Source organism: Carettochelys insculpta, chromosome 1 (assembly GCF_033958435.1).
Source record: "Carettochelys insculpta isolate YL-2023 chromosome 1, ASM3395843v1, whole genome shotgun sequence".
NCBI classification, from domain to species: Eukaryota; Metazoa; Chordata; order Testudines; family Carettochelyidae; genus Carettochelys; species Carettochelys insculpta.
In genome coordinates this window covers 17,169,292-17,188,411 of record NC_134137.1, presented here as the reverse complement: position 1 = coordinate 17,188,411, position 19,120 = coordinate 17,169,292, and the positions used below count along the sequence as shown (strand labels likewise).

The 19,120-nt window shown below is 42.7% G+C and overlaps 1 protein-coding gene across 3 annotated transcripts in view; it reads right to left on the bottom strand.

Moving 5' to 3' along the window:
* The window catches only part of GDPD5 (glycerophosphodiester phosphodiesterase domain containing 5), a 368,574-nt gene that overhangs the window by 109,090 nt on the left and 240,364 nt on the right, over positions 1-19,120 (bottom strand). For all 3 annotated transcript variants that reach the window (XM_074980897.1, XM_074981070.1, XM_074980992.1), the window contains exon 4: positions 3,644-3,747. In XM_074980897.1, coding sequence (XP_074836998.1) covers positions 3,644-3,747 — 104 coding nt within the window. The remainder of the gene's footprint in view (positions 1-3,643; positions 3,748-19,120) is intronic.

Genomic DNA, 19,120 nt, shown 5'->3' with positions numbered 1-19,120 from the left:
TGTTCAAGATCTCCTCTGAAACTGTAAGAGCTACAGCCATAACACCTGGTGCACAGATTCCACTCTCCCTAACTCACACCAAAGTCAGGGTTTGGCTGTGCCTGGAAAGTGGGAAGTGACCAAAATCCCACAGCCTCCCAGAACATGGAAAGGGAGGGGCACCAGGAGAAGAGACAACCTGCTTCAGACTCTCAACTGAAGGCAGCACGCAGGCAAAGTGATGCCACAGAGTGACCACGGCGGGGCAGCTGCAGTAGGAAAATAACAGCCACATGGAGACAGGACTCTCACCTACCCAGAGGCCGGCTGGGTGAACTGCTCCCCTGTCCAATAACCGCTCCCTTTCTCTTGGCCACAGTGTGGCTCAAGGGAAGCCCTGTTGCACCCCTGCAATGACCCCCGTGCAACTAGCCCCCACACAGGAGATGCTAGGGACAGGAACCCTGTCCCTGTACTGCTGCAGGCTCAGGCTGGGGCTGGGAAAAGCAGCCTGGCCCTAACCCCACCCCTGCTGCTGGGGCAAACGGACGCAACCCCCACCTGGTCCCTCCCCACTGCTCTCGCTAGGGCCAGGAAAAGCCTTGAGGCTCCAACCCAACCCCTCTCCCCCACATTCAGGCTGCACTGGGGAAAGCCACTCCCCAAAGTAAGGAGCTCAGCCCCAGCCTCTTCCAGAGTGTGGAATGCACCTGCCCCCCGCAGGAACTAAGGTTGGGGCTTCAGAAGCTGATTCAGCTGAGCCCTCCCCCCACCACACACACAGAGATGCTGGAGCCAGGAACCATGACCTGGATCCTGGTGAGATGACAGGGCTGGGCAGCACAGCCCTGTCCCCTCCCCCCAGACCAGCTCCACTTTCACTGCTTTGTCCATCCCCTGGTAAGTCCCCTGAGACCTTCCAGCCCCCTGCCCCAAGCTACCTGCTCTGAGACCCTCCATTCCCTGCCCTGACCCCCCAGGACAAACCATGGTGTGTGCACATGTATATAGGACAGACTGCAAACACTCTTCGACAAAGAATCAAAAATCAAAAGACATCAAAAATCTCCAAATACACAAACTTGTCAGCCAGCACTTTAATGGAGTGGGCCTTTCTGTTAAAGACCTGCATATTTGTGTTCTACTGAAAAGGAACTTTAACAACCATCTACAGAGGGAATGCTCAGAACTAACATTCATATTCACATTTGACACATGAACACATGGTTTGAACAGGGACAGCAATTACCTGACCCATTATAAGGACTCTTACATACGTTGATGTTTTAGCTAACTCTTAACTCCCCCCCCCCACACACACACACCACACACCCCCGCCGCTGTCCCTCTGCCCTTCTGATTTGCCAACCTTGATAGCAATTTTTGGACCTCCGTGCTTTACAAATTGAGACTGTTCTGGTAAGGCTACGAGCTGAAGAAGTGGGTCCGTCCCATGAAAGCTCATCACCTAATAAATTATATTGTTAGTCTTTAGAGCGCTACATGACTGCTGTTTTGTTTTGATAGAATACAGACTAGCACAGCAACCTCTCTGTCACTTTTTTTCCTTTATTTTCCAAAATGCAATCATTTGTATAAACCATGGACATTTTCCTTTCATTTGCCAAAGAGAAAAAAACCAAAACCCTATTTGGCTTAAATACCCGAGCAGCGCTGGGTAAATTTGCTAGTAATACATACGCTCAGGGATTGTGAGGCATGATTTGATTTCATTCTTTTAACACTCAGCCAAGACCACCTCCTTGCTGCATGGAGCAGCTGCATCCAGCACTGTTCGAAGCTGATGCAGGGCCCAGGATATCCGACCCCATCCCAGGAACCACCCTACCACTTTCCACCTCTGCTCTATACCCTCCCATCCACATTGCACTCATTCCTCCAAAGCCCCTCCCCTGAGTGACATCACACAGGGGATTACCAGGAGGCCTGGTGTTGGCAGCAGGGATCAACTCTCCTCTGCCCACACACAAACACACTTGCCATGCAGGCAGGAAATGGAACAAACTGGCCCCAGCCCACTTTGCTCAGCCAAGCCTGGCTCCCAGGGGAGCAAAGTGGCTGGGACCTGGCACTTGACTTCCCTCTGCTGCAGTGAAGTGGACCGACCTGGCTGGAGTACGGTGGAGCAGGGTGGGGCAGAGCAGACCAGGCTGCCGAGTTCCCTTGCTTATCACAGCTCCTGTTGCTACTGGTGAGCACGAGAGTGGCCCCAGCTATAGCTGCTGGTGCCAGCCCTCCCCAGTAATCCCCCCAGGCCATCCTGGCTTTGCGGGGGGCCCAGAACTGGGGCAGTCCCATTCTACGGACTCCAGCTGCAGCTCCTGATGTGTGGGAGGGAGAGAGGGGAGGAGCAGCAAATCACAGGTGTAGAGAAATGGGTGTGAGCCAGGGGCATCGTGGGGGAAGAGACAGGTGCAGGGCCTTGGGGAAAGTGTTAGATCATGGGTAAAAAACTGGAAATGGGTGAGAGTAAGCTGGTTTTGTGTCTACATGGGTTGTTTATAAATGAGTACTTCTGTTTGGTCATCTCCTTTACCCTTTACACTGGGCAGAAGAGTTTGAACATAGACAAAAAAAAGTGCCACTACTTTTTTTTGTTCAGTTTTCATTTTTTCACATTTGAGGATCAATGTAAAAAGCAAAAGCCAGAACTAGAACAAAAAAAAAGGCATAACTACAACTAGGACAGACAATGTGGATTCCCCCTAGGGTCTGACAGTCTTATGAAACAAGCGGTTGAAAAGGTCTTTCTTGGGATATGACATTATAATACCTTCTCCACACAACAGGAATTTGTCAAACAAAATTACCAGCTAGAGACACAAACTGATTTCAACAACTTGAATTTCAGCTTTGTTTTTCATGTTTACTATTGAGCACCCTCATCTGAAACTCTGCCCAGAATATGTCTAGTGGCTAAATAAAAATAAAAGTATGTTTCTATACATCTAGCAACATCGACCCGGATTTCTCAAAAAGGGGTGGGTAGAGAATGTATTCTGAGAGGGGTGTGAGCAGCTTTAGAAAAAAAATACCATGCACATTTTACCCACAGCAATGAGTAAGTAGCAAAACTGATTCCTCCAGACATATCAGGTAGTTAGATGGTGCTGTCCATTTGACTCTCGAGGGTGCTACACATTTTCATTGATTTCTGTTAAGTTTGCAGAGCATTAGGCAAAATCGTTGCCATCAGTATGTTAATTCATTTGCTACACTGCAGTGCGCACATTTAATTGTAAGCAATAACCAAAATCCCGGTTTTGCTTTTGCTGTTATTATTCATTGTTTTGGTCTTATTGATTGATTTTTGGCACAGTTTGAATGAATCCCTTACTATTTTTAATATTTAGTAAGAGTCATATGTTAATTTAAAAAAAATGATACCTGTACTTTTTGGCTGGTGGGAGCAAGACCACATACATTTGAGAATTGTGATGCAGACAAACAGATGATCTCAGTTTATGCAGACCCCACCACCTATTTATTAAGCCTACCAATTCCACTACATGAACCCAAAACATAAATGTGTTAAGAAGTCCTTTAAATAATAAAAAGCAAAACCTCACACTCATCCACAAAATATACCTCAAGAACTTATAAATATCAGCATGCCTTCCCCCACCAGAAACTCTCTACTCACCAGTTGATTTCATTGTAGTCATTGTGAACTTCCCACCAGAAATAAAACCAGACCAGGGTCAGGAAGAAAGTGAAGGTAAGGATTAAGAACCAGAGGCGCTCCCACTGTGGAGGCAAAGGAAATTAACATTAGCAGTGACCTATGCTGCAAGGATTCCAGTGCTGAAACAGAATTGATTAAAGTCTCTCATGTTTTGTCAACTGAGGTCAGGTTTGCACTACAAAAGAAATTCAACTTAAAATATGTCAACTCTGTGGGAAGTTGATGGGAAAAATTCTCGCATCAACTTCCATTATTCTGTGAGTGTGAAGAGTACCAAGTCAACAGGACTGCCCTCAACATTTGATTTAGTGCATCCTTACTTGACACGCTAAATTGAACCCTAGAAGATGGACCTCCTCCCTTAAACAGAGGTGGAAAAGGTACCCAAAAAGTTACTTGAGTAAAAGTGTGCCTGCTTTGAGGTGATGTACTTAAGTACAAGTCACCATCTCTGGAAATATACTTAAGTAAAAGTGCACACACATCACATCAGAGGGGTAGCCATCTTAGTTAGTACCTGCAAAAACGACGAGAAGCCCTGTGGCACCTTAGAGATTAACAGATATTTAGGAGCATAAGCTTTTGTGATATATGCATCTGATTAAATGGGTCTTTGCGCATGAGAGTTTATGCTCTAAAAATCTGTTAATCTATCAAATGCCAGAGGACTTCTTGATGTTTTTACACATCACATCTTTATTGTACTCAAGTCTCCAGAAATGAAAGCAGACGCCCTTTTACTCAAGTAACTGTTTGGGTACTTTTCCACCTCTGCATGTAAGTATAGACATGCCCACAGTTTATGTACCGATTTAATTAAATTGGTAGAAAAGCAGATTTAGTTTTCTACTGTCAATGCAGCTGTACTGGTGTAGCCACCTTCATTCTGGCATAGCTAATCTTGGTGAATACAAAGTCTATATCAGTATAAACATCTTTAGCTTGGCATAATTACTTCCATGCTTGATGGTTGAAACAATTTAAGTAAATTAGCTCTTCTACTGATTTAGTTAAACCAGTGCAAGATCTCTGTGTAGACATGGTCTAGGTTGAGGATTTTTTCGGATGTGGAGAAAATGAATCAACTCAATTCAAAAGAAGTGTCTGCAAGGAACACTAATCTGTAATTGGCTCTCTTACATATGTGTGAAAAGCTAACTTCTGCTGTCAGAAACACTTCACGCATGCTCATTCGATGGCTCCAAAAATGAGGAATAGCTTTTTCGCTAAAGCACAGAACCTGGGTTCAGGGATTCAGGAACCTGGGTTCCACTTCTTGATTTGTCACAGGTTTACTGTGTGGGTAAAACTATTATTCTGGGACATAATTTCCCCATGTGTAAAATGAGGATAATACCCCTCTCCCAGGGGTTCTTGCGAGTCCTTATTAAGTGTGTCATGTGTTTTGTGGTCCTTCCCTCAGAAATACCATATAATCTCAAAGTACAGGTTGAACTTCTCTAATCCAGCACCCTCAGAACCTGACCAGTGCCAGACAAAAGAATTTACTGGACTACAGGAGGACAATATGATCTAGGATCATTACCAGCACTTCCACTTCTCACTTTGCTCCTAGAAGACATTTAGGGGTAAATTACAGCTAAATAGCAGCACAGAACACTGAGAGCCAGGACTGGTGGCTTTAACAAACTTTATGGGATTGTTGGAAAACTTAGTCAGACCTATGATAAATGGTCATCCAGCTAACTAAAATCATGCTGGATTATGGATATTACCAGAAGAGAGAATTCTGGGGTAGAGAGGTTCAATACCTATCTTAGTAAGTCTTACTTAGTAAGTAAGTTGTGAATTCAACTCCCATTCGTTCAGTGTACATAGTTACCCATTCTATGTGATGCTCTGGACTACATCCTAGATGTTCAAAGAAGAGCTCTACCTCAATGCTACACCTATGTCAGTTGGCCAGGTGTTATCTTTTGGTGTATTTTTTATTAAGGTCCAAATTTCATGGTCAAGGTATAGGCAAGGTCCAGAGTCGAGATAAAATACAAAAACAAAAATTATGATCAGTAAATAAAAAGATTTTGTAATCTGTTCAACTACATCTGGATTTGGCTCCCAATTCACCTGTTTACTACCCCTACTACTCCTACCATGTCCAAAGCACTTATTTACATGTGTGCGTGTAAATCCACAGCTCCCACCCATATGACTTCATTTTCTGCCTTTATACAGAGTATTTCACAAATGATTTTGTGGAGAGAAACAGGCAACACTGGACTTAGACAATCAAGTTTTGTATTAACATTCAGTTTTGCTCATTATCTGTTAAAACCAAACAGCTACTTAGTGTTCCATTCCCATAGACTGGAACATCCCAATGACATTCACTGAGGAAGCAGCATTTTGAGAAAGCTGTTCTGTCCCTAAGACCATTTCTCTGTGTTCCTCCCTGGTTATATTGTGCAGCATTAACACTTCTGCAGGCACAGATGCTTCTGCTTCAAATGCCTTTCTGTTTACTTGGACCAAAAACTGATGTAAATTAATGAAGGAGAACTTTCCAATTAGTCCTCTCTCTCGAGAATTAAGAAGGTAGGATACAAAAATGTATGAGAGGACTCAAATACTATAGTTTTCTTTCTATACTGAACACACTAACTGACTTTCAAAATGCTCTTTTCACCTGTGAACTGTGACTTTACTTGTCAATGACAGCAAACAATGTAACCACTGCAAATGGGTCTGTCCCATGGAAGCTCAGCACCTAATAAATTATTTTGTTAGTCTTTAAAGTGCTACTGGACTGCTTTTTTGATTTGATAGTATATAGACTAACACAGCTATCTCTCTGTTACCTGAGTATGTGTTTTGGTATCACTTAAGATTCCACCACCTTCCTGCTCTCTCTTTCTTCTTTTTATCTTAGAAGCTAGAGTCACTTATGTAACAGTATTTGAATTATAACTCATCATGCACACGCCTGGATTTTAATTTGGTGATATGCCTTTTTGATTTATGCTTCACAGCACAAAATGAGTGCAGAAAGTACAAGGGCTGGAATAATTTAGTAACGCTCTGTGCTTGCAGCAGTGGTTTCCACCAGATATTCCTGGCTCTTGACACAACGTCAAGGCTTGCATTCTCAAGAAAGATTAAGGAGCTAAATCCACATCACTGGCGTTTAGGTGCTTAATTCCTGTAGACTTCATGCAACACCCCAGCCCAATATTTGCTGTGTATAAATGATTAGTATGAGGGTAAAGAGAGAGTGATGTTCAGGGCTTCTCAGATCAGTTTCTGCAAACATTAATTGTAATTGGTCATATGGCTAAATTGCTGTGCTGAGCTCAGCTCTCACACACCATCAGCTGCTCACCACCCACTCCTGCACCCAGCCTTGCTATGGGTGTACTCTGTAAAGCAACAGATCCAAGTCATCTGTAGGTGGAATCAAACTGAGGACCTCCTCAGGAGCAAAGTACAGGAGCTTCTACTTCATGAGCTAAAAGCTGCTCACTGTGGTCGTAGAACTAACACATCATTCCCTCTGTAAATGGTCTCAGTGGCACTACCTGGGGACCGTACAACACACCCAGAAAGTGTGTGGGTTACAACTGCACACTGTTGTGCATCCTGAACGACACAGCACAAACACAGAGCTGCACAATTTGGCTTTGCCCAGAGCAAACAGTGAAACCGACATGACCCTGTGGGAAGAGGAAAGTGACAAAGTTTAGCCAGCATGCTACAGCCTCACACAATGAGGATACAATCCTAGCCCTACACAGGATATGTCTGTGCTAGGCAAAGTACGTTGACTGAAGATATGCAATTCTAGCTAAGGGAATTGCATAGCTAGAATTGATGGAGCTGCACTCGGCTTACATGGCCATCCTTACCGAAGGACAATGAGAGAGTTTCTCCCTTCGACCTCACTTACTCCTCACATTGCACAAGGAGTACAGGGATTGACTGCAACCCCTGAGAGGTTGATTTCATGTGTCCCTACCATATGCCCAAAATCAAACCCCAGAAGATTGACCCTGGGTGGATCACTCTTCTGGGCTAGTGTAGACATATCCTGAAATCAACAAAGGTTTTCCATTAGCTTCAACAGAGGCAGGAGTTCATGCCGACTGTATAAATGAGACCTTCCATTTTCTATGCATATCTGCTCCTACTTACTTTCTTCCTGCACATACAACATAGATCAAAGCAACAATTAAACCCAATATGAGAAGGAAAAACTTCCAAGGGAAGAAAGATGCTGCATGAAAATTGCCTGCCAAGTAGGAGTAGGAGGGAAAAGTTGGTGAGGAGAAAAGGGTTCATTTTCTTGGCTGAAGACAAACAAGATCTTGACATTGTTCAGAAGGAGATATTCTGTTACACTACTTAGGCAGTTGTCACCACATATAGACATCGACTGCTTTTAGCGCAGGAGAATAGGAGTTTAGGCATTTCCAACACTGCCATTGATTCAAATCATCACTTAGTTCCCTGACCTCCCTCTGCCTTTTTCCATCGAATGAACCCAGCAATTCCCTCTCTCAGGAGATTGGGGTTGGGATTCTCAAATGACCAGTGGTAGAGCTGTGTCCATTAACAAATCGCAACCAACCTTTGTTCTGCTTACTACCAAAATTCACTGCTGTCCAATGAGATGTTTGTAATCACATTTTGCAGACACTGGCTCTCCCTGCCTCCCCGTCAAACCCAACACCTCTTCACTAACAGAGGTGACTAGTACTCAGAGAAACCTCACTCATCTTCCACATTCATTATTTCATTTTTTATCTAGTCCTAACAACCCACTATTCCCATCAAGCCCAGTTACTTAATGAGATTTTCCAAAGCAGTGTATTTGCATTTACCAATATGCTACCTCTGTGAAGGAAGTTTAAAAAATGCCTAACATGCAGAGATGCTTCTTCCCTGGGTTCCCCTGCCTCTTGGCTCGCAGGATTTGAACTGGAATTACCAGTAACAGAAACTTGCCAAAATGTTGTGAAGTAGAAGTCAAGGTTACCAAAACTATCCTGATTTATCTCACACCAAAGCAGATACAAGGAAAGTGATCTTCTACAAAGGAGACAATCACTTTGGGATACCTTGGGTTATGTACATGCACAGGATGACAGCTACTTTGACAAACAAGCCAAGCGGGATGTTTTAAGGTAGTTTATTTACCTTGTCTTTATGTGCAGGTACTATAATTTGTGTGGAGATCTCCAGTGGCTGTTTAGGCCTGTCCCCTGTGATGGATTGTTCTTCTTACATATATTTGACTGACTGTTTGAAAACCAAAGCAAATGCCTCTTTGATATGGTTTTTTAATAGATTTTATGCCTTGGTCTTGTGAGTTGTTTCAGAGGAACACAGGTTTCAAAATGTGACAGAAAGCATGACATCACCGATACACACAGAGAATGAATATTATACGGACCAACTTCCAGAACTGGACTAATTTAAACTTGGGACCAATGGGGAAAAAGCCTCATCAACTGCAACCAAAGAATGACACCTTAACAATTCTAAGTTTGAACCAATGCAGCTAGCATTAATATTTTACAACAGTACAAAGTAATGGTTATAGCCTGAGAGAGCCCCATAATATTAGACTTTAAAACAATGCCATTCTAACTACTCACGTATAAACCAGTAGCAACAGTATCTAGGTGTACAAAAGGTAATTACATGAACGCGAAGAGTACCATTGTAGATATACCATTTGAAACAATATGAACTTTTCACGTTTTTGTACTCTACCAAATTTTCCAGCGGACAAGTTTGTCAGCTTTGACATTTTAGCATTAACTCTAGGTGAAAGTTTTGTTTTGTTTTGTTTTTTTTAAATACTTTTTGGCTTAAATGTTAAAACTCCAGGATGAAGAGCTTGTGCTAGCTGGTTATCAATTACTTGTACAACTCTTGACTCTCTTGTCAAAAAAGGATCCCTGATCCACTTTGTAGAACCTTATAAATGAAGCCTGGAACATTTCACTGAGGAAAAGGTGGTGTTATCAGTCTGGCAACCTGAACATTTTGGACACTTTTTAAAAACAGGCTGGTACATGCAGCAAGTAAACTGGTATTCATTTCATATAAACATGTCTGGTAGTGCTATTGTGGGACATCTGTCAAAGGACATGTAGGAACAGAGGTTATGACTACTTACAGTCATTAGAAATTTCATGGCTGTTTCTCCAACCCTTCTGCCCTGACAAGATTTCAATCTGGGTGCTTATATTCTGCATATCTAGCACCCTGCCTCTTCTGTGGTTTCCACTCACTATTGTACATATGTCCAGACTACACAATTAAAGGCTTTATATACAGGCAGCAAGATCTTGAACTGAATGAGCCACATTCATTAACTATGAATGTTCACTGCAGAATTCCAATAAGGGGGACAGAGGGGATGAGCACTCCTAACACCAAGGACATTGGAAACTCTGTATTTAAAGCACTGAATGCATTATATTAAACTGATTAATTAACAGGAGACAATCATTTGATCCCACTCTGCTTTATTCATATCAGTTCAGAGTTACAAAATCCACAGGAGGTATGTGCTCTTAGCTCCCTTTTACTGAGAGGTAAGATGAGGCTCAGAAAAGTAATTTGCTAAGGGTCTTAGTGAGAGTGAGCTGGGACAAAAACTCAGGAGGTTCAAATCCCAAAGCCTTACTCCAACTCCAACATGATCTGCTTGCTTCTGGTGACATGAACCTTGCCCACAATAAGATAGTCAGTACCCAGTTTGCCTAAAGTACAAGCTCTAAAGAGACAAATGTATGAGCCAGGTACATGAAATAGTATGTCTGCGCTGCACGCTATCTGGGATCACCACAGTTCAGAGGAAAAAGAAAACTTGCTTGCTTGCTTAAAATAAAGAAAAATGATTTTGAGGTAAGAATACTGAAAAGGTCAAGAGAAGACAACATATTATCCAACCAGAGAAGCAAATTTCTTCCCTTTGTCCATACTAAATATACTACTGTGCTTGCAATGTATCATCTACTGTCTAGTGCCTCATCTTAGTGGCATTTCAACAACAAAGAATTTGAGACTTCATCTCCAAAAGTGTCTACAAGACTGGTCAAAAGATGCCAAATCTTCACTTCTGAAGAACTTTGCCATCTTTGAGCCCCAGTACAAAAATCTTTCCAAGCTGTCAGCAGGCATCTAATACCTAAAGATGATCCGTATCACAAAGATCGGATTGTAAAATGATACCGCACTTGGCACTCCTGTCGCTGCTCCCCTCTGTGCACCCTGCATCACCTCCCAATGCAAATTCATCTTCAACACCCCCTTCTGCTACAGAAGTATAATTCTCAATATAAGAATGGGGACACAGAGGAGGGAAGTTAAATTTCAGATTCTTTCTGCCTAACATACATAAAACAAAGCTTTTTATACTCATCCCGATGGCTAAAACTCGCATCCAGGCTTTCATCCTTTCAATGATTGCCGCGTCCTCTCTTGCCTGGACCAACACATTCATGTCCCACACCAATCCATTCAGAATTCTGCTACAGAGATCATTCTACTAACCATGTCATCCTTCTCTTTGCATCCCTCCACTGGATGCCCTGTGCTTAGCTTCACTTTCAAGACCCTTCAGAGACCATCCCTACTCTACCTGTCATCTTTCACCTGCACGCTTGTTACATTTTCAAACCAACACCTTTATGTTTTCTGCCTTGCTGACCCCCACACTTGGAAGGTGCCTCTAGCCATCCTACAAAGTGATCTCGTTATCTACCTTCAGATCTCTCCTCAGAAATCTCTTCCAGCAAGTTTTTGTATTCATGGTGACAATAGCTCTCTCATGACACCAGCAGCCCACCACCTATCACACTAACCTGTACTGTCTCCTTGTTTCCTTGCCCACCCCCTTTAGAGCACCTGTATCCATCTACTGTCTCTTGTCATACTTTGACACTAACTGCCTCAGAGCAGGGACCATCGTTCTGCTCTATTCTTGTACAGCACCTGGTGCAAAAGGGGCTTTGTCCATGACTAGGGCTTCTTGTTGCTTTGGTAATACCGATTACGGAAGTAATTAACAACTCTGCCAAATCATGGTGGAGAGAACCCCCACTTCTGTGGTGTAAGCTTAGTCTTCTGTTTAAAACAAACAAACAAACAAACAAACAACAAACAAACAGTGAGCTACTTATTGTGATACGATAAATTCATTTTCCACTTTTGGGGTTCAGCATTTTAAATTTTAACCAGTTTCTTCTACTGTGACTCCACCAGTACTGACTCACACTGAAGCATCAGCCACCCAACAATGCCTCCAGAGCATGAAACCAATGGGGCTCAAGAAAAACATTTCATTTTATTTTCATTTGTTCTGTGGCTTTGAAAATATTTTATATTCCAAATGTCCCTCCCCTGCTTTCACATGCTTCAAAAATCACTGGATATGCTAACCTGAAAGCACTTCTGGGTGCTTAGATATCTACCACAGTGGCTATTCTAATTTACCACAAACGGTTTAATTAAAACTGATGAGATCACTCACCCACTCATAAATTATTTCAATGTACTGTATTTTGAAACAGGTCTTTCCATTTTGGGTGGCTTAGTTTTTAAATCAAGAGTTTATTACTCAGGAACAATTATTATCCTTTAAAATTCTTTTGGACAAGGCATATTGGCCACCATTAAAGTCAGGGCCATCCTGACACATATGCAGAAAATGCAGCTATGTAGGGAGCCTGAAAATTTGGGGCACCACTAGTCTTAATGTCCACCCATCGGCCTCTTCCTATTCTTATTCTTCGGCTGCTGCAGCCTGGTAAGTCTTCCTCTAGAGGGGAGCTACTTAACTTAAAAATGAAAAAACCTTCCAGTCACCTATTAGCAGCACATTGAAACTGTGAAAGAGCCATTCAAGTGGTAATGGAGCCATTTAATAGGTATATACTTCAGTTTCTGAATATATTGTATTATTCTAAGGGATGTTAGTTTAAAATTTGTTTTAAAATATTTCATTAGTGTGTTGCTGAAGACTATAAAATCACATCCCTAAAAAAAAATTGCTCTGCCTCTAGGGAAGAGAGGCCTTTTTTAAAGCCTATGTAGCAAACTCATGCATCTGATCAAGCGGGTCTTTGCCCATGAAAGCTTCACGCAAGAGATACACCTCCTGGACACTAAAGTACAAATCAAGGATGGTCTGATGAGTACCACACTCTACCAGAAACCCACTGATCGTTATACTTACCTACACACTTCTAGCTTCCATCCTGCACACACAACTAGACCCATTGTTTACAGTCAAGCCCTTAGGTACAATGCATTTGCTGCGATCCTAATGACAGAGACCAAAAACTACAAGATCTTTACCAAATATTCAGAAACCTGAATTACCCACCAGGAGAAATAAAAATACAAATTGACAGGGCCAGATGAATACCCATAGACCAGCTACTCCAAGATAGGCCCAAAAAACCAAGAACAGAACACGACAGTTATTAACTACAGCCCCCAACTCAAACCACTGCAATGCATTATTAAAGACCTACAACCTATCCTTAATCAGGATGACACACTCCAGAAGGCCCTAGGTGACAGGCCTGTTCTCTCCTACAGACAACCTCCCATCCTTATGAGGATTCTCACCAACAACCACAGTCTATACCGCAGGAACAGCAGTCCTGGAATTTTGGCTTGCAAAAAGGCCCATTGCCAACATTGTCCACATATCTATTTAAGAGATACCATCACTGGATCTAACTAGGTTATTCACAGACTCACGGGCACATTCTCATGTTCCTCAACTAACATCATATATGCCATCATGAGCCAACAATGCCCACATGCTTTGTATATTGGACAGACTTCAAACTCTCTTAGACAAAGAATTAATGGGCACAAAACAGACATAAAAACACTCCTGATTCACAAACCTGTCAGTCAGCACATTAATGGAGTGGGACATTCTGTTAATCACCTGAAAGTCTGCGTCTTACTGTAGAGGAATTTTCACAGCCATTTGGAAAGAAAGGCTGCTGAACTCTCTTTTATATTCAAATTTGACTCATTAACATGTGGTTTGAACCAGGATGAGAATTTTCTAGGTCATTATAGGGGCTCTTATGCATACTTGGCTTAATCTAATTCTTGACTGTCCCCCGCCCCTTTCCTGTCTGATTTGCTCACCTTGATAATATTTTTCTGATTTGTCAACCTGATTACTATTTTTGGTTCTCTGTGCCTTAAATATTGAGTCTGTTCTGGTATGGCTATGGTCTGAAGAAGTGGGTCTGTCCCACAAAAGCTCATCACCTAATAAATTATTTTGTTCGTCTTTAAAGTGCTACTGGACTGATTTTTTGTTCCAAAATGTCTGTTAGTCTATCAGGTGCCACAGGCCTTCTTGTTGTTCTCCAAGATACAGACTAACACGGCTATCTCTCTGATACTTCTTTAGGGAATAGGAAGAGCATTGATTCACCTGGATAGCAACGTTCTGTAGCTATCCACTCCCTATCAAAACAAAAAAGCAGTTCAGTAGCACTTTAAAGACTAACCAAATAATTTATTAGGTGGTGAGTTTTCGTGGGACAGACCCACTTCTTCAAACCATAGTCCTACCAGAACAGACTGACTATGATCTGAAGAAGTCTAATAAATTATTTTGTTAGTCTTTACAGTGCTACTGGACCGCTTTTTTGTTTTGATAGAATACAGACTAACACAGCTATCTCTCTGTTACTATCTATTTCCTACCATAGGAAACTATTTGGGATGCTTGAGGTCTAATTCCATATCACTCTGCCTTTAGTACATACCGAAAATCCTCTTGTGCAACAACTCATAGAAAATCTGGAAAAAATCATGGCCAATGTACATTAATAACAGATAGTCCTGCGGCACCTTAGATGCCAACAAATTTATTAGGTCATGTGCTGTTGTGGGTAGGAAGTAGGTTTTACCCATGAAAACTCATGACCTAATAAATTTAAGGTGCCACAGGATCACTTGTTATTTGTGAAGCTACATGCTAACACAGCTACCCCTCTGAGATTAATAACAGAATATATTTTGAAGACAGACAAAGAGATTAACAACCACTTGACACTTGTGAATTTCACAGTGTTAATCAGGCTTTGGTGAACTTATCTTTGGAATTGCATTCAACCATTCACTAATTAATCCACACAACCGCCTTGTGAAGTAAGTAGTATTATCACATTTTACAGAGGGAGAAATTGAATGACTGAGTTCCCAAAAGTCATAGAGGTTAGATTAGAATTCAGATTCATCCACTCAAACTAAACACTTTAAAAAAAAATAGCAGTCAAGTAGCACTTTAAAGACTAGCAAAATAGTTTATTAGGTGAGCTTTCATGGGACAGACCCACTTCTTCAGACCATAGCCAGACCAGACCAGACTCAATAGTTAAGACACAGAGAACCAAAAACAGTAAGCAAGGAGGACAAATCAGAAAAAGATAATCAAGGTGAGCAAATCAGAGAGTGGAGGGGTGGGGAGGAAGATCAATAACCAAGCCATCATAATCAAACCAGCTGACAAAGGGGGTGCTGTTGTCATCCTGAATAAGTCAGACTATTAACAGGAGGCAGCCAGACAACTCTCCAACACCACATTTTACAGACCTCTCTCCACTGATCCCACTTTGGAATTCCAAAGGAAATTACAACTACTGAAGGAACTCCCTGCTGCTACTCGGGACCTCATTAACTCAGACGCACCATCTGAGCCGCAGCCTGGATTATTCTATTTACTTCCCAAAATCCACAAACCTGGAAACCCTGGACGCCCTGTCATTTCAGGTATTGGCATCCTTACCACCAGACTATCCAGTTACGTGGACTCCCTCCTCAAACCCTATGCCACCAAGGCCGCATCTACACGTGCACACTACTTCGAAGTAGAGGCGCCAACTTCGAAATAGCGCCCGGTCACGGCTACACGTGTTGGGTGCTATTTCGAAGTTGAAATCGACCTTAGGTGGCGAGACGTCGAAGTCGCTAACCCCATGAGGGGAGGGGAATAGCGCCCTACTTCGAAGTTGAACGTCGAAGTAGGGCACGTGTAGACGATCTGCGTCCCGCAACATCGAAATAGCGGGGTCCGCCATGGCGGCCATCAGCTGAGGGGTTGAGAGACGCTCTCTCTCCAGCCCCTGCGGGGCTCTATGGTCATCGTGTGCAGCAGCCCCTAGCCCAGGGCTTCTGGCTGCTGCTGTGGCAGCTGGGGATCCATGCTGCAGGCACAGGGTCTGCAACCAGTTGTCGGCTCTGTGGATCTTGTGTTGTTTAGTGCAACTGTGTCTGGGAGGGGCCCTTTAAGGGAGCGGCTTGCTGTTGAGTCTGCCCTGTGACCCTGTCTGCAGCTGTTCCTGGCACCCTTATTTTGATGTGTGCTACTTTGGCGTGTAGACATTCCGTCGCAGCGCCTATTTCGATGTGGTACTGCGCAACGTCGAAGTTGAACGTCAACATTGCCAGCCCTGGAGGACGTGTAGACATTATTCATCGAAATAGCTCATTTCAATGTAGCGTGCACGTGTAGACGTAGCCCAACGCTCCCAGCTATATCCGAGATACCACCGACTTCCTGAGGAAATTACAAAACATCGGAAAAGTTCCTGATAACGCTATCCTTGCCACAATGGATGTAGAGGCTCTGTACACTAATATTCCACACAAAGACGGATTACAAGCAATCAGGAACACCATCCCTGATGCCACCACAGCCAATCTGGTGTCTGACCTCTGTTACTTTGTTCTCACACACAATCATTTCTATTTTGGGGACAATTTATACCTCCAGATTAGTGGAACTGCTATGGGCACCCGCATGGCCCCACAATATGCTAATATATTTATGGCTGACCTGGAACAACGATTCCTCAGCTCTCGTCCCCTATTACCACTCCTCTACTTAAGATACATTGATGACATCTTTATGTTTTGGACCCATGGTACAGAGACTCTAGAAGAATTCCACAGAGACTTTAACAATCTACACCTCACCATCAACTTATGCCTCGATTACAACATGCAAGAGATACATTTCCTGGACACTACAGTACTAATCAAGGATGGCCTGATCAGTACCACACTGTACCGAAAACCTACTGATCGCTATGCTTATCTACACCCTTCTAGTTTCCATCCTGCACACATGACTAGATCCATTGTTTACAGTCAAGCTCTTAGGTACAATCGCACTTGCTCTGATCCAACTGACAGAGACCAAAAACTACAAGAACTTTATCAAATATTCATAAGCCTGAATTACCCACCAGGAGAAGTAAAAAAACAAATCAACAGGGCCAGATGCATACCCAGAAACCAGCTACTCCAAGATCAGCCCAAAAAAGCCAAGAACAGAACACCACTGGTCATCACTTACAGCCCCCAACTCAGACCACTGAAATGAATTATTAAAGACCTACAACCCATTCTTAATCAGGATGCTACACTCCAGAAGGCCCTGGGTGACATGCCTGTTCTCTCCTACAGACAACCTCCCAACCTCATGAGGATCCTTACTAACAGCCACAGTCTATACCCCAGGAACACCGGTCCTGGAACCTTTCCTTGCAACAAAGCCCACTGCCAGCTTTGTCCACATATCTTCTCTGGAAATACCATCACTGGACCTAACCAGGTTACCCGCAGAATCACGTGCACTTTCTCATGCTCCTCTGCTAACATCATATATGCCATCATGTGCCAACAATGCCCGGATGCTTTGTATATTGGACAGACTTCTACCTCCCTTAGACAAAGGGTCAACAGGCACAAAACAGACATCAAAACACTCCAGATCCACAAACCAGTTAGTCAACATTTTAATGGAATGGGCCATTCTGTCAATGACCTCAAGGTATGTGTGTTACTGAAAAGAAATTATCACTCCTTTGTAGAAAGGGAAGTGGATGAATTGACATTTATATTCAAATTCGGAACATTAACACATGGTTTAAATTGTGATGTGAACTTTCTGAGTCACTATAGGGGCTCGTCTGCATACTTAACTCAATCTAATTCTTCATCTTCCCGCCCCACCCCTCCACTCTCTGATTTGCTCACCTTGATTATCTTTTTCTGATTTGTTCTCCTTGCTTACTGTTTTTGGTTCTCTGTGTCTTAAATATTGAGTCTTTTCTGGTCTGGCTATGATCTGAAGAAGTGGGTCTGTCCCACGAAAGCTCACCTAATAAACTATTTTGCTAGTCTTTAAAGTGCTACTTGACTGCTTTTTGTTTTGGTTAGGTCCGGTGATGGTATTTCCAGAGAAGATATGTGGACAAAGCTGGCAGGGGGCTTTGTTGCAGGGAAAGGTTCCAGGACTGGTATTCCTGGGGTATAGACTGTGGCTGTTAGTGAGGATCCTCATAAGGTTGGGAGGTTGTCTGTAGGAAAGAACAGGCATGTCACCGAGGGTCTTCTGGAGGGTGGCATCCTGATTAAGACTCCAGATCCACAAACCAGTTAGTCAACATTTTAATGGAATGGGACATTCTGTCAATGACCTAAAGGTATGTGTGTTACTGAAGAAGAATTATCGCACTGTTCTGGAAAGGGAAACAGCCAAGCTGGCTTTTATATTCAAATTCGGCACATTAACACATGGTTTAAATTGTGATGGGAACTTTCTGAGTCACTATAGGGGCTTGTCTGCATACTTGGCTCAATCTAATTCCTGACCTTCCCCCCCACCCCTCCACTCTCTGATTTGCTCACCTTGATTTTTTTTTTCTGATTTGTCCTCCTTGCTTACTGTTTTTGGTTCTCTGTGCCTTAAATATTAAGTCTGTTCTGGTCTGGCTATGGTCTGAAGAAGCGGGTCTGTCCCACAAAAGCTCACCTAATAAACTATTTTGCTAGTCTTTAAAGTGCTACTTGACTGCTTTTTGTTTTGATAGTGTATAGACTAGCACGGCTTCCCCTCTGTTACTAAACACTTTTTGCGGTACATTCTTAACACTATGGTGTATTTGAAAAGCCGCGGATTGTGCATACTTACTTGTATCAGTACAGCTCTCTCAAGATTGCAAACACAGAGTGCAAGTTAAACATTTTAGAAACCCGTGTAGCACTAGTTGTGCTCCACCTTCCAATTCAATAAAATGTTACACTGTGTATAACCTGCATGAATACAATTAATGCCTTGTAACACTGTGAATACTGTTGAATAAGGCCCATACTAAACAGCTACTCATGACGTCACCTCTGAGGCCTAAGGGTCTGAATCATTCAAGACTGATTATTCAGGATTTTAAACGTGAGTTGCAAACACTCTCATTTACAGTATCGATTTAATGTATCACTATTAACCTACTATTTTTAAAAGAGAATAAAAATGCTGGTGGTACAAATTCCTCTTGGCTAGTTTTATTTTTCTGACCTAAGTGTCCTCTTTCCCATGTAGTTACAATTGAATAAAGTATCCTTCCCCTTTTCGTCTTA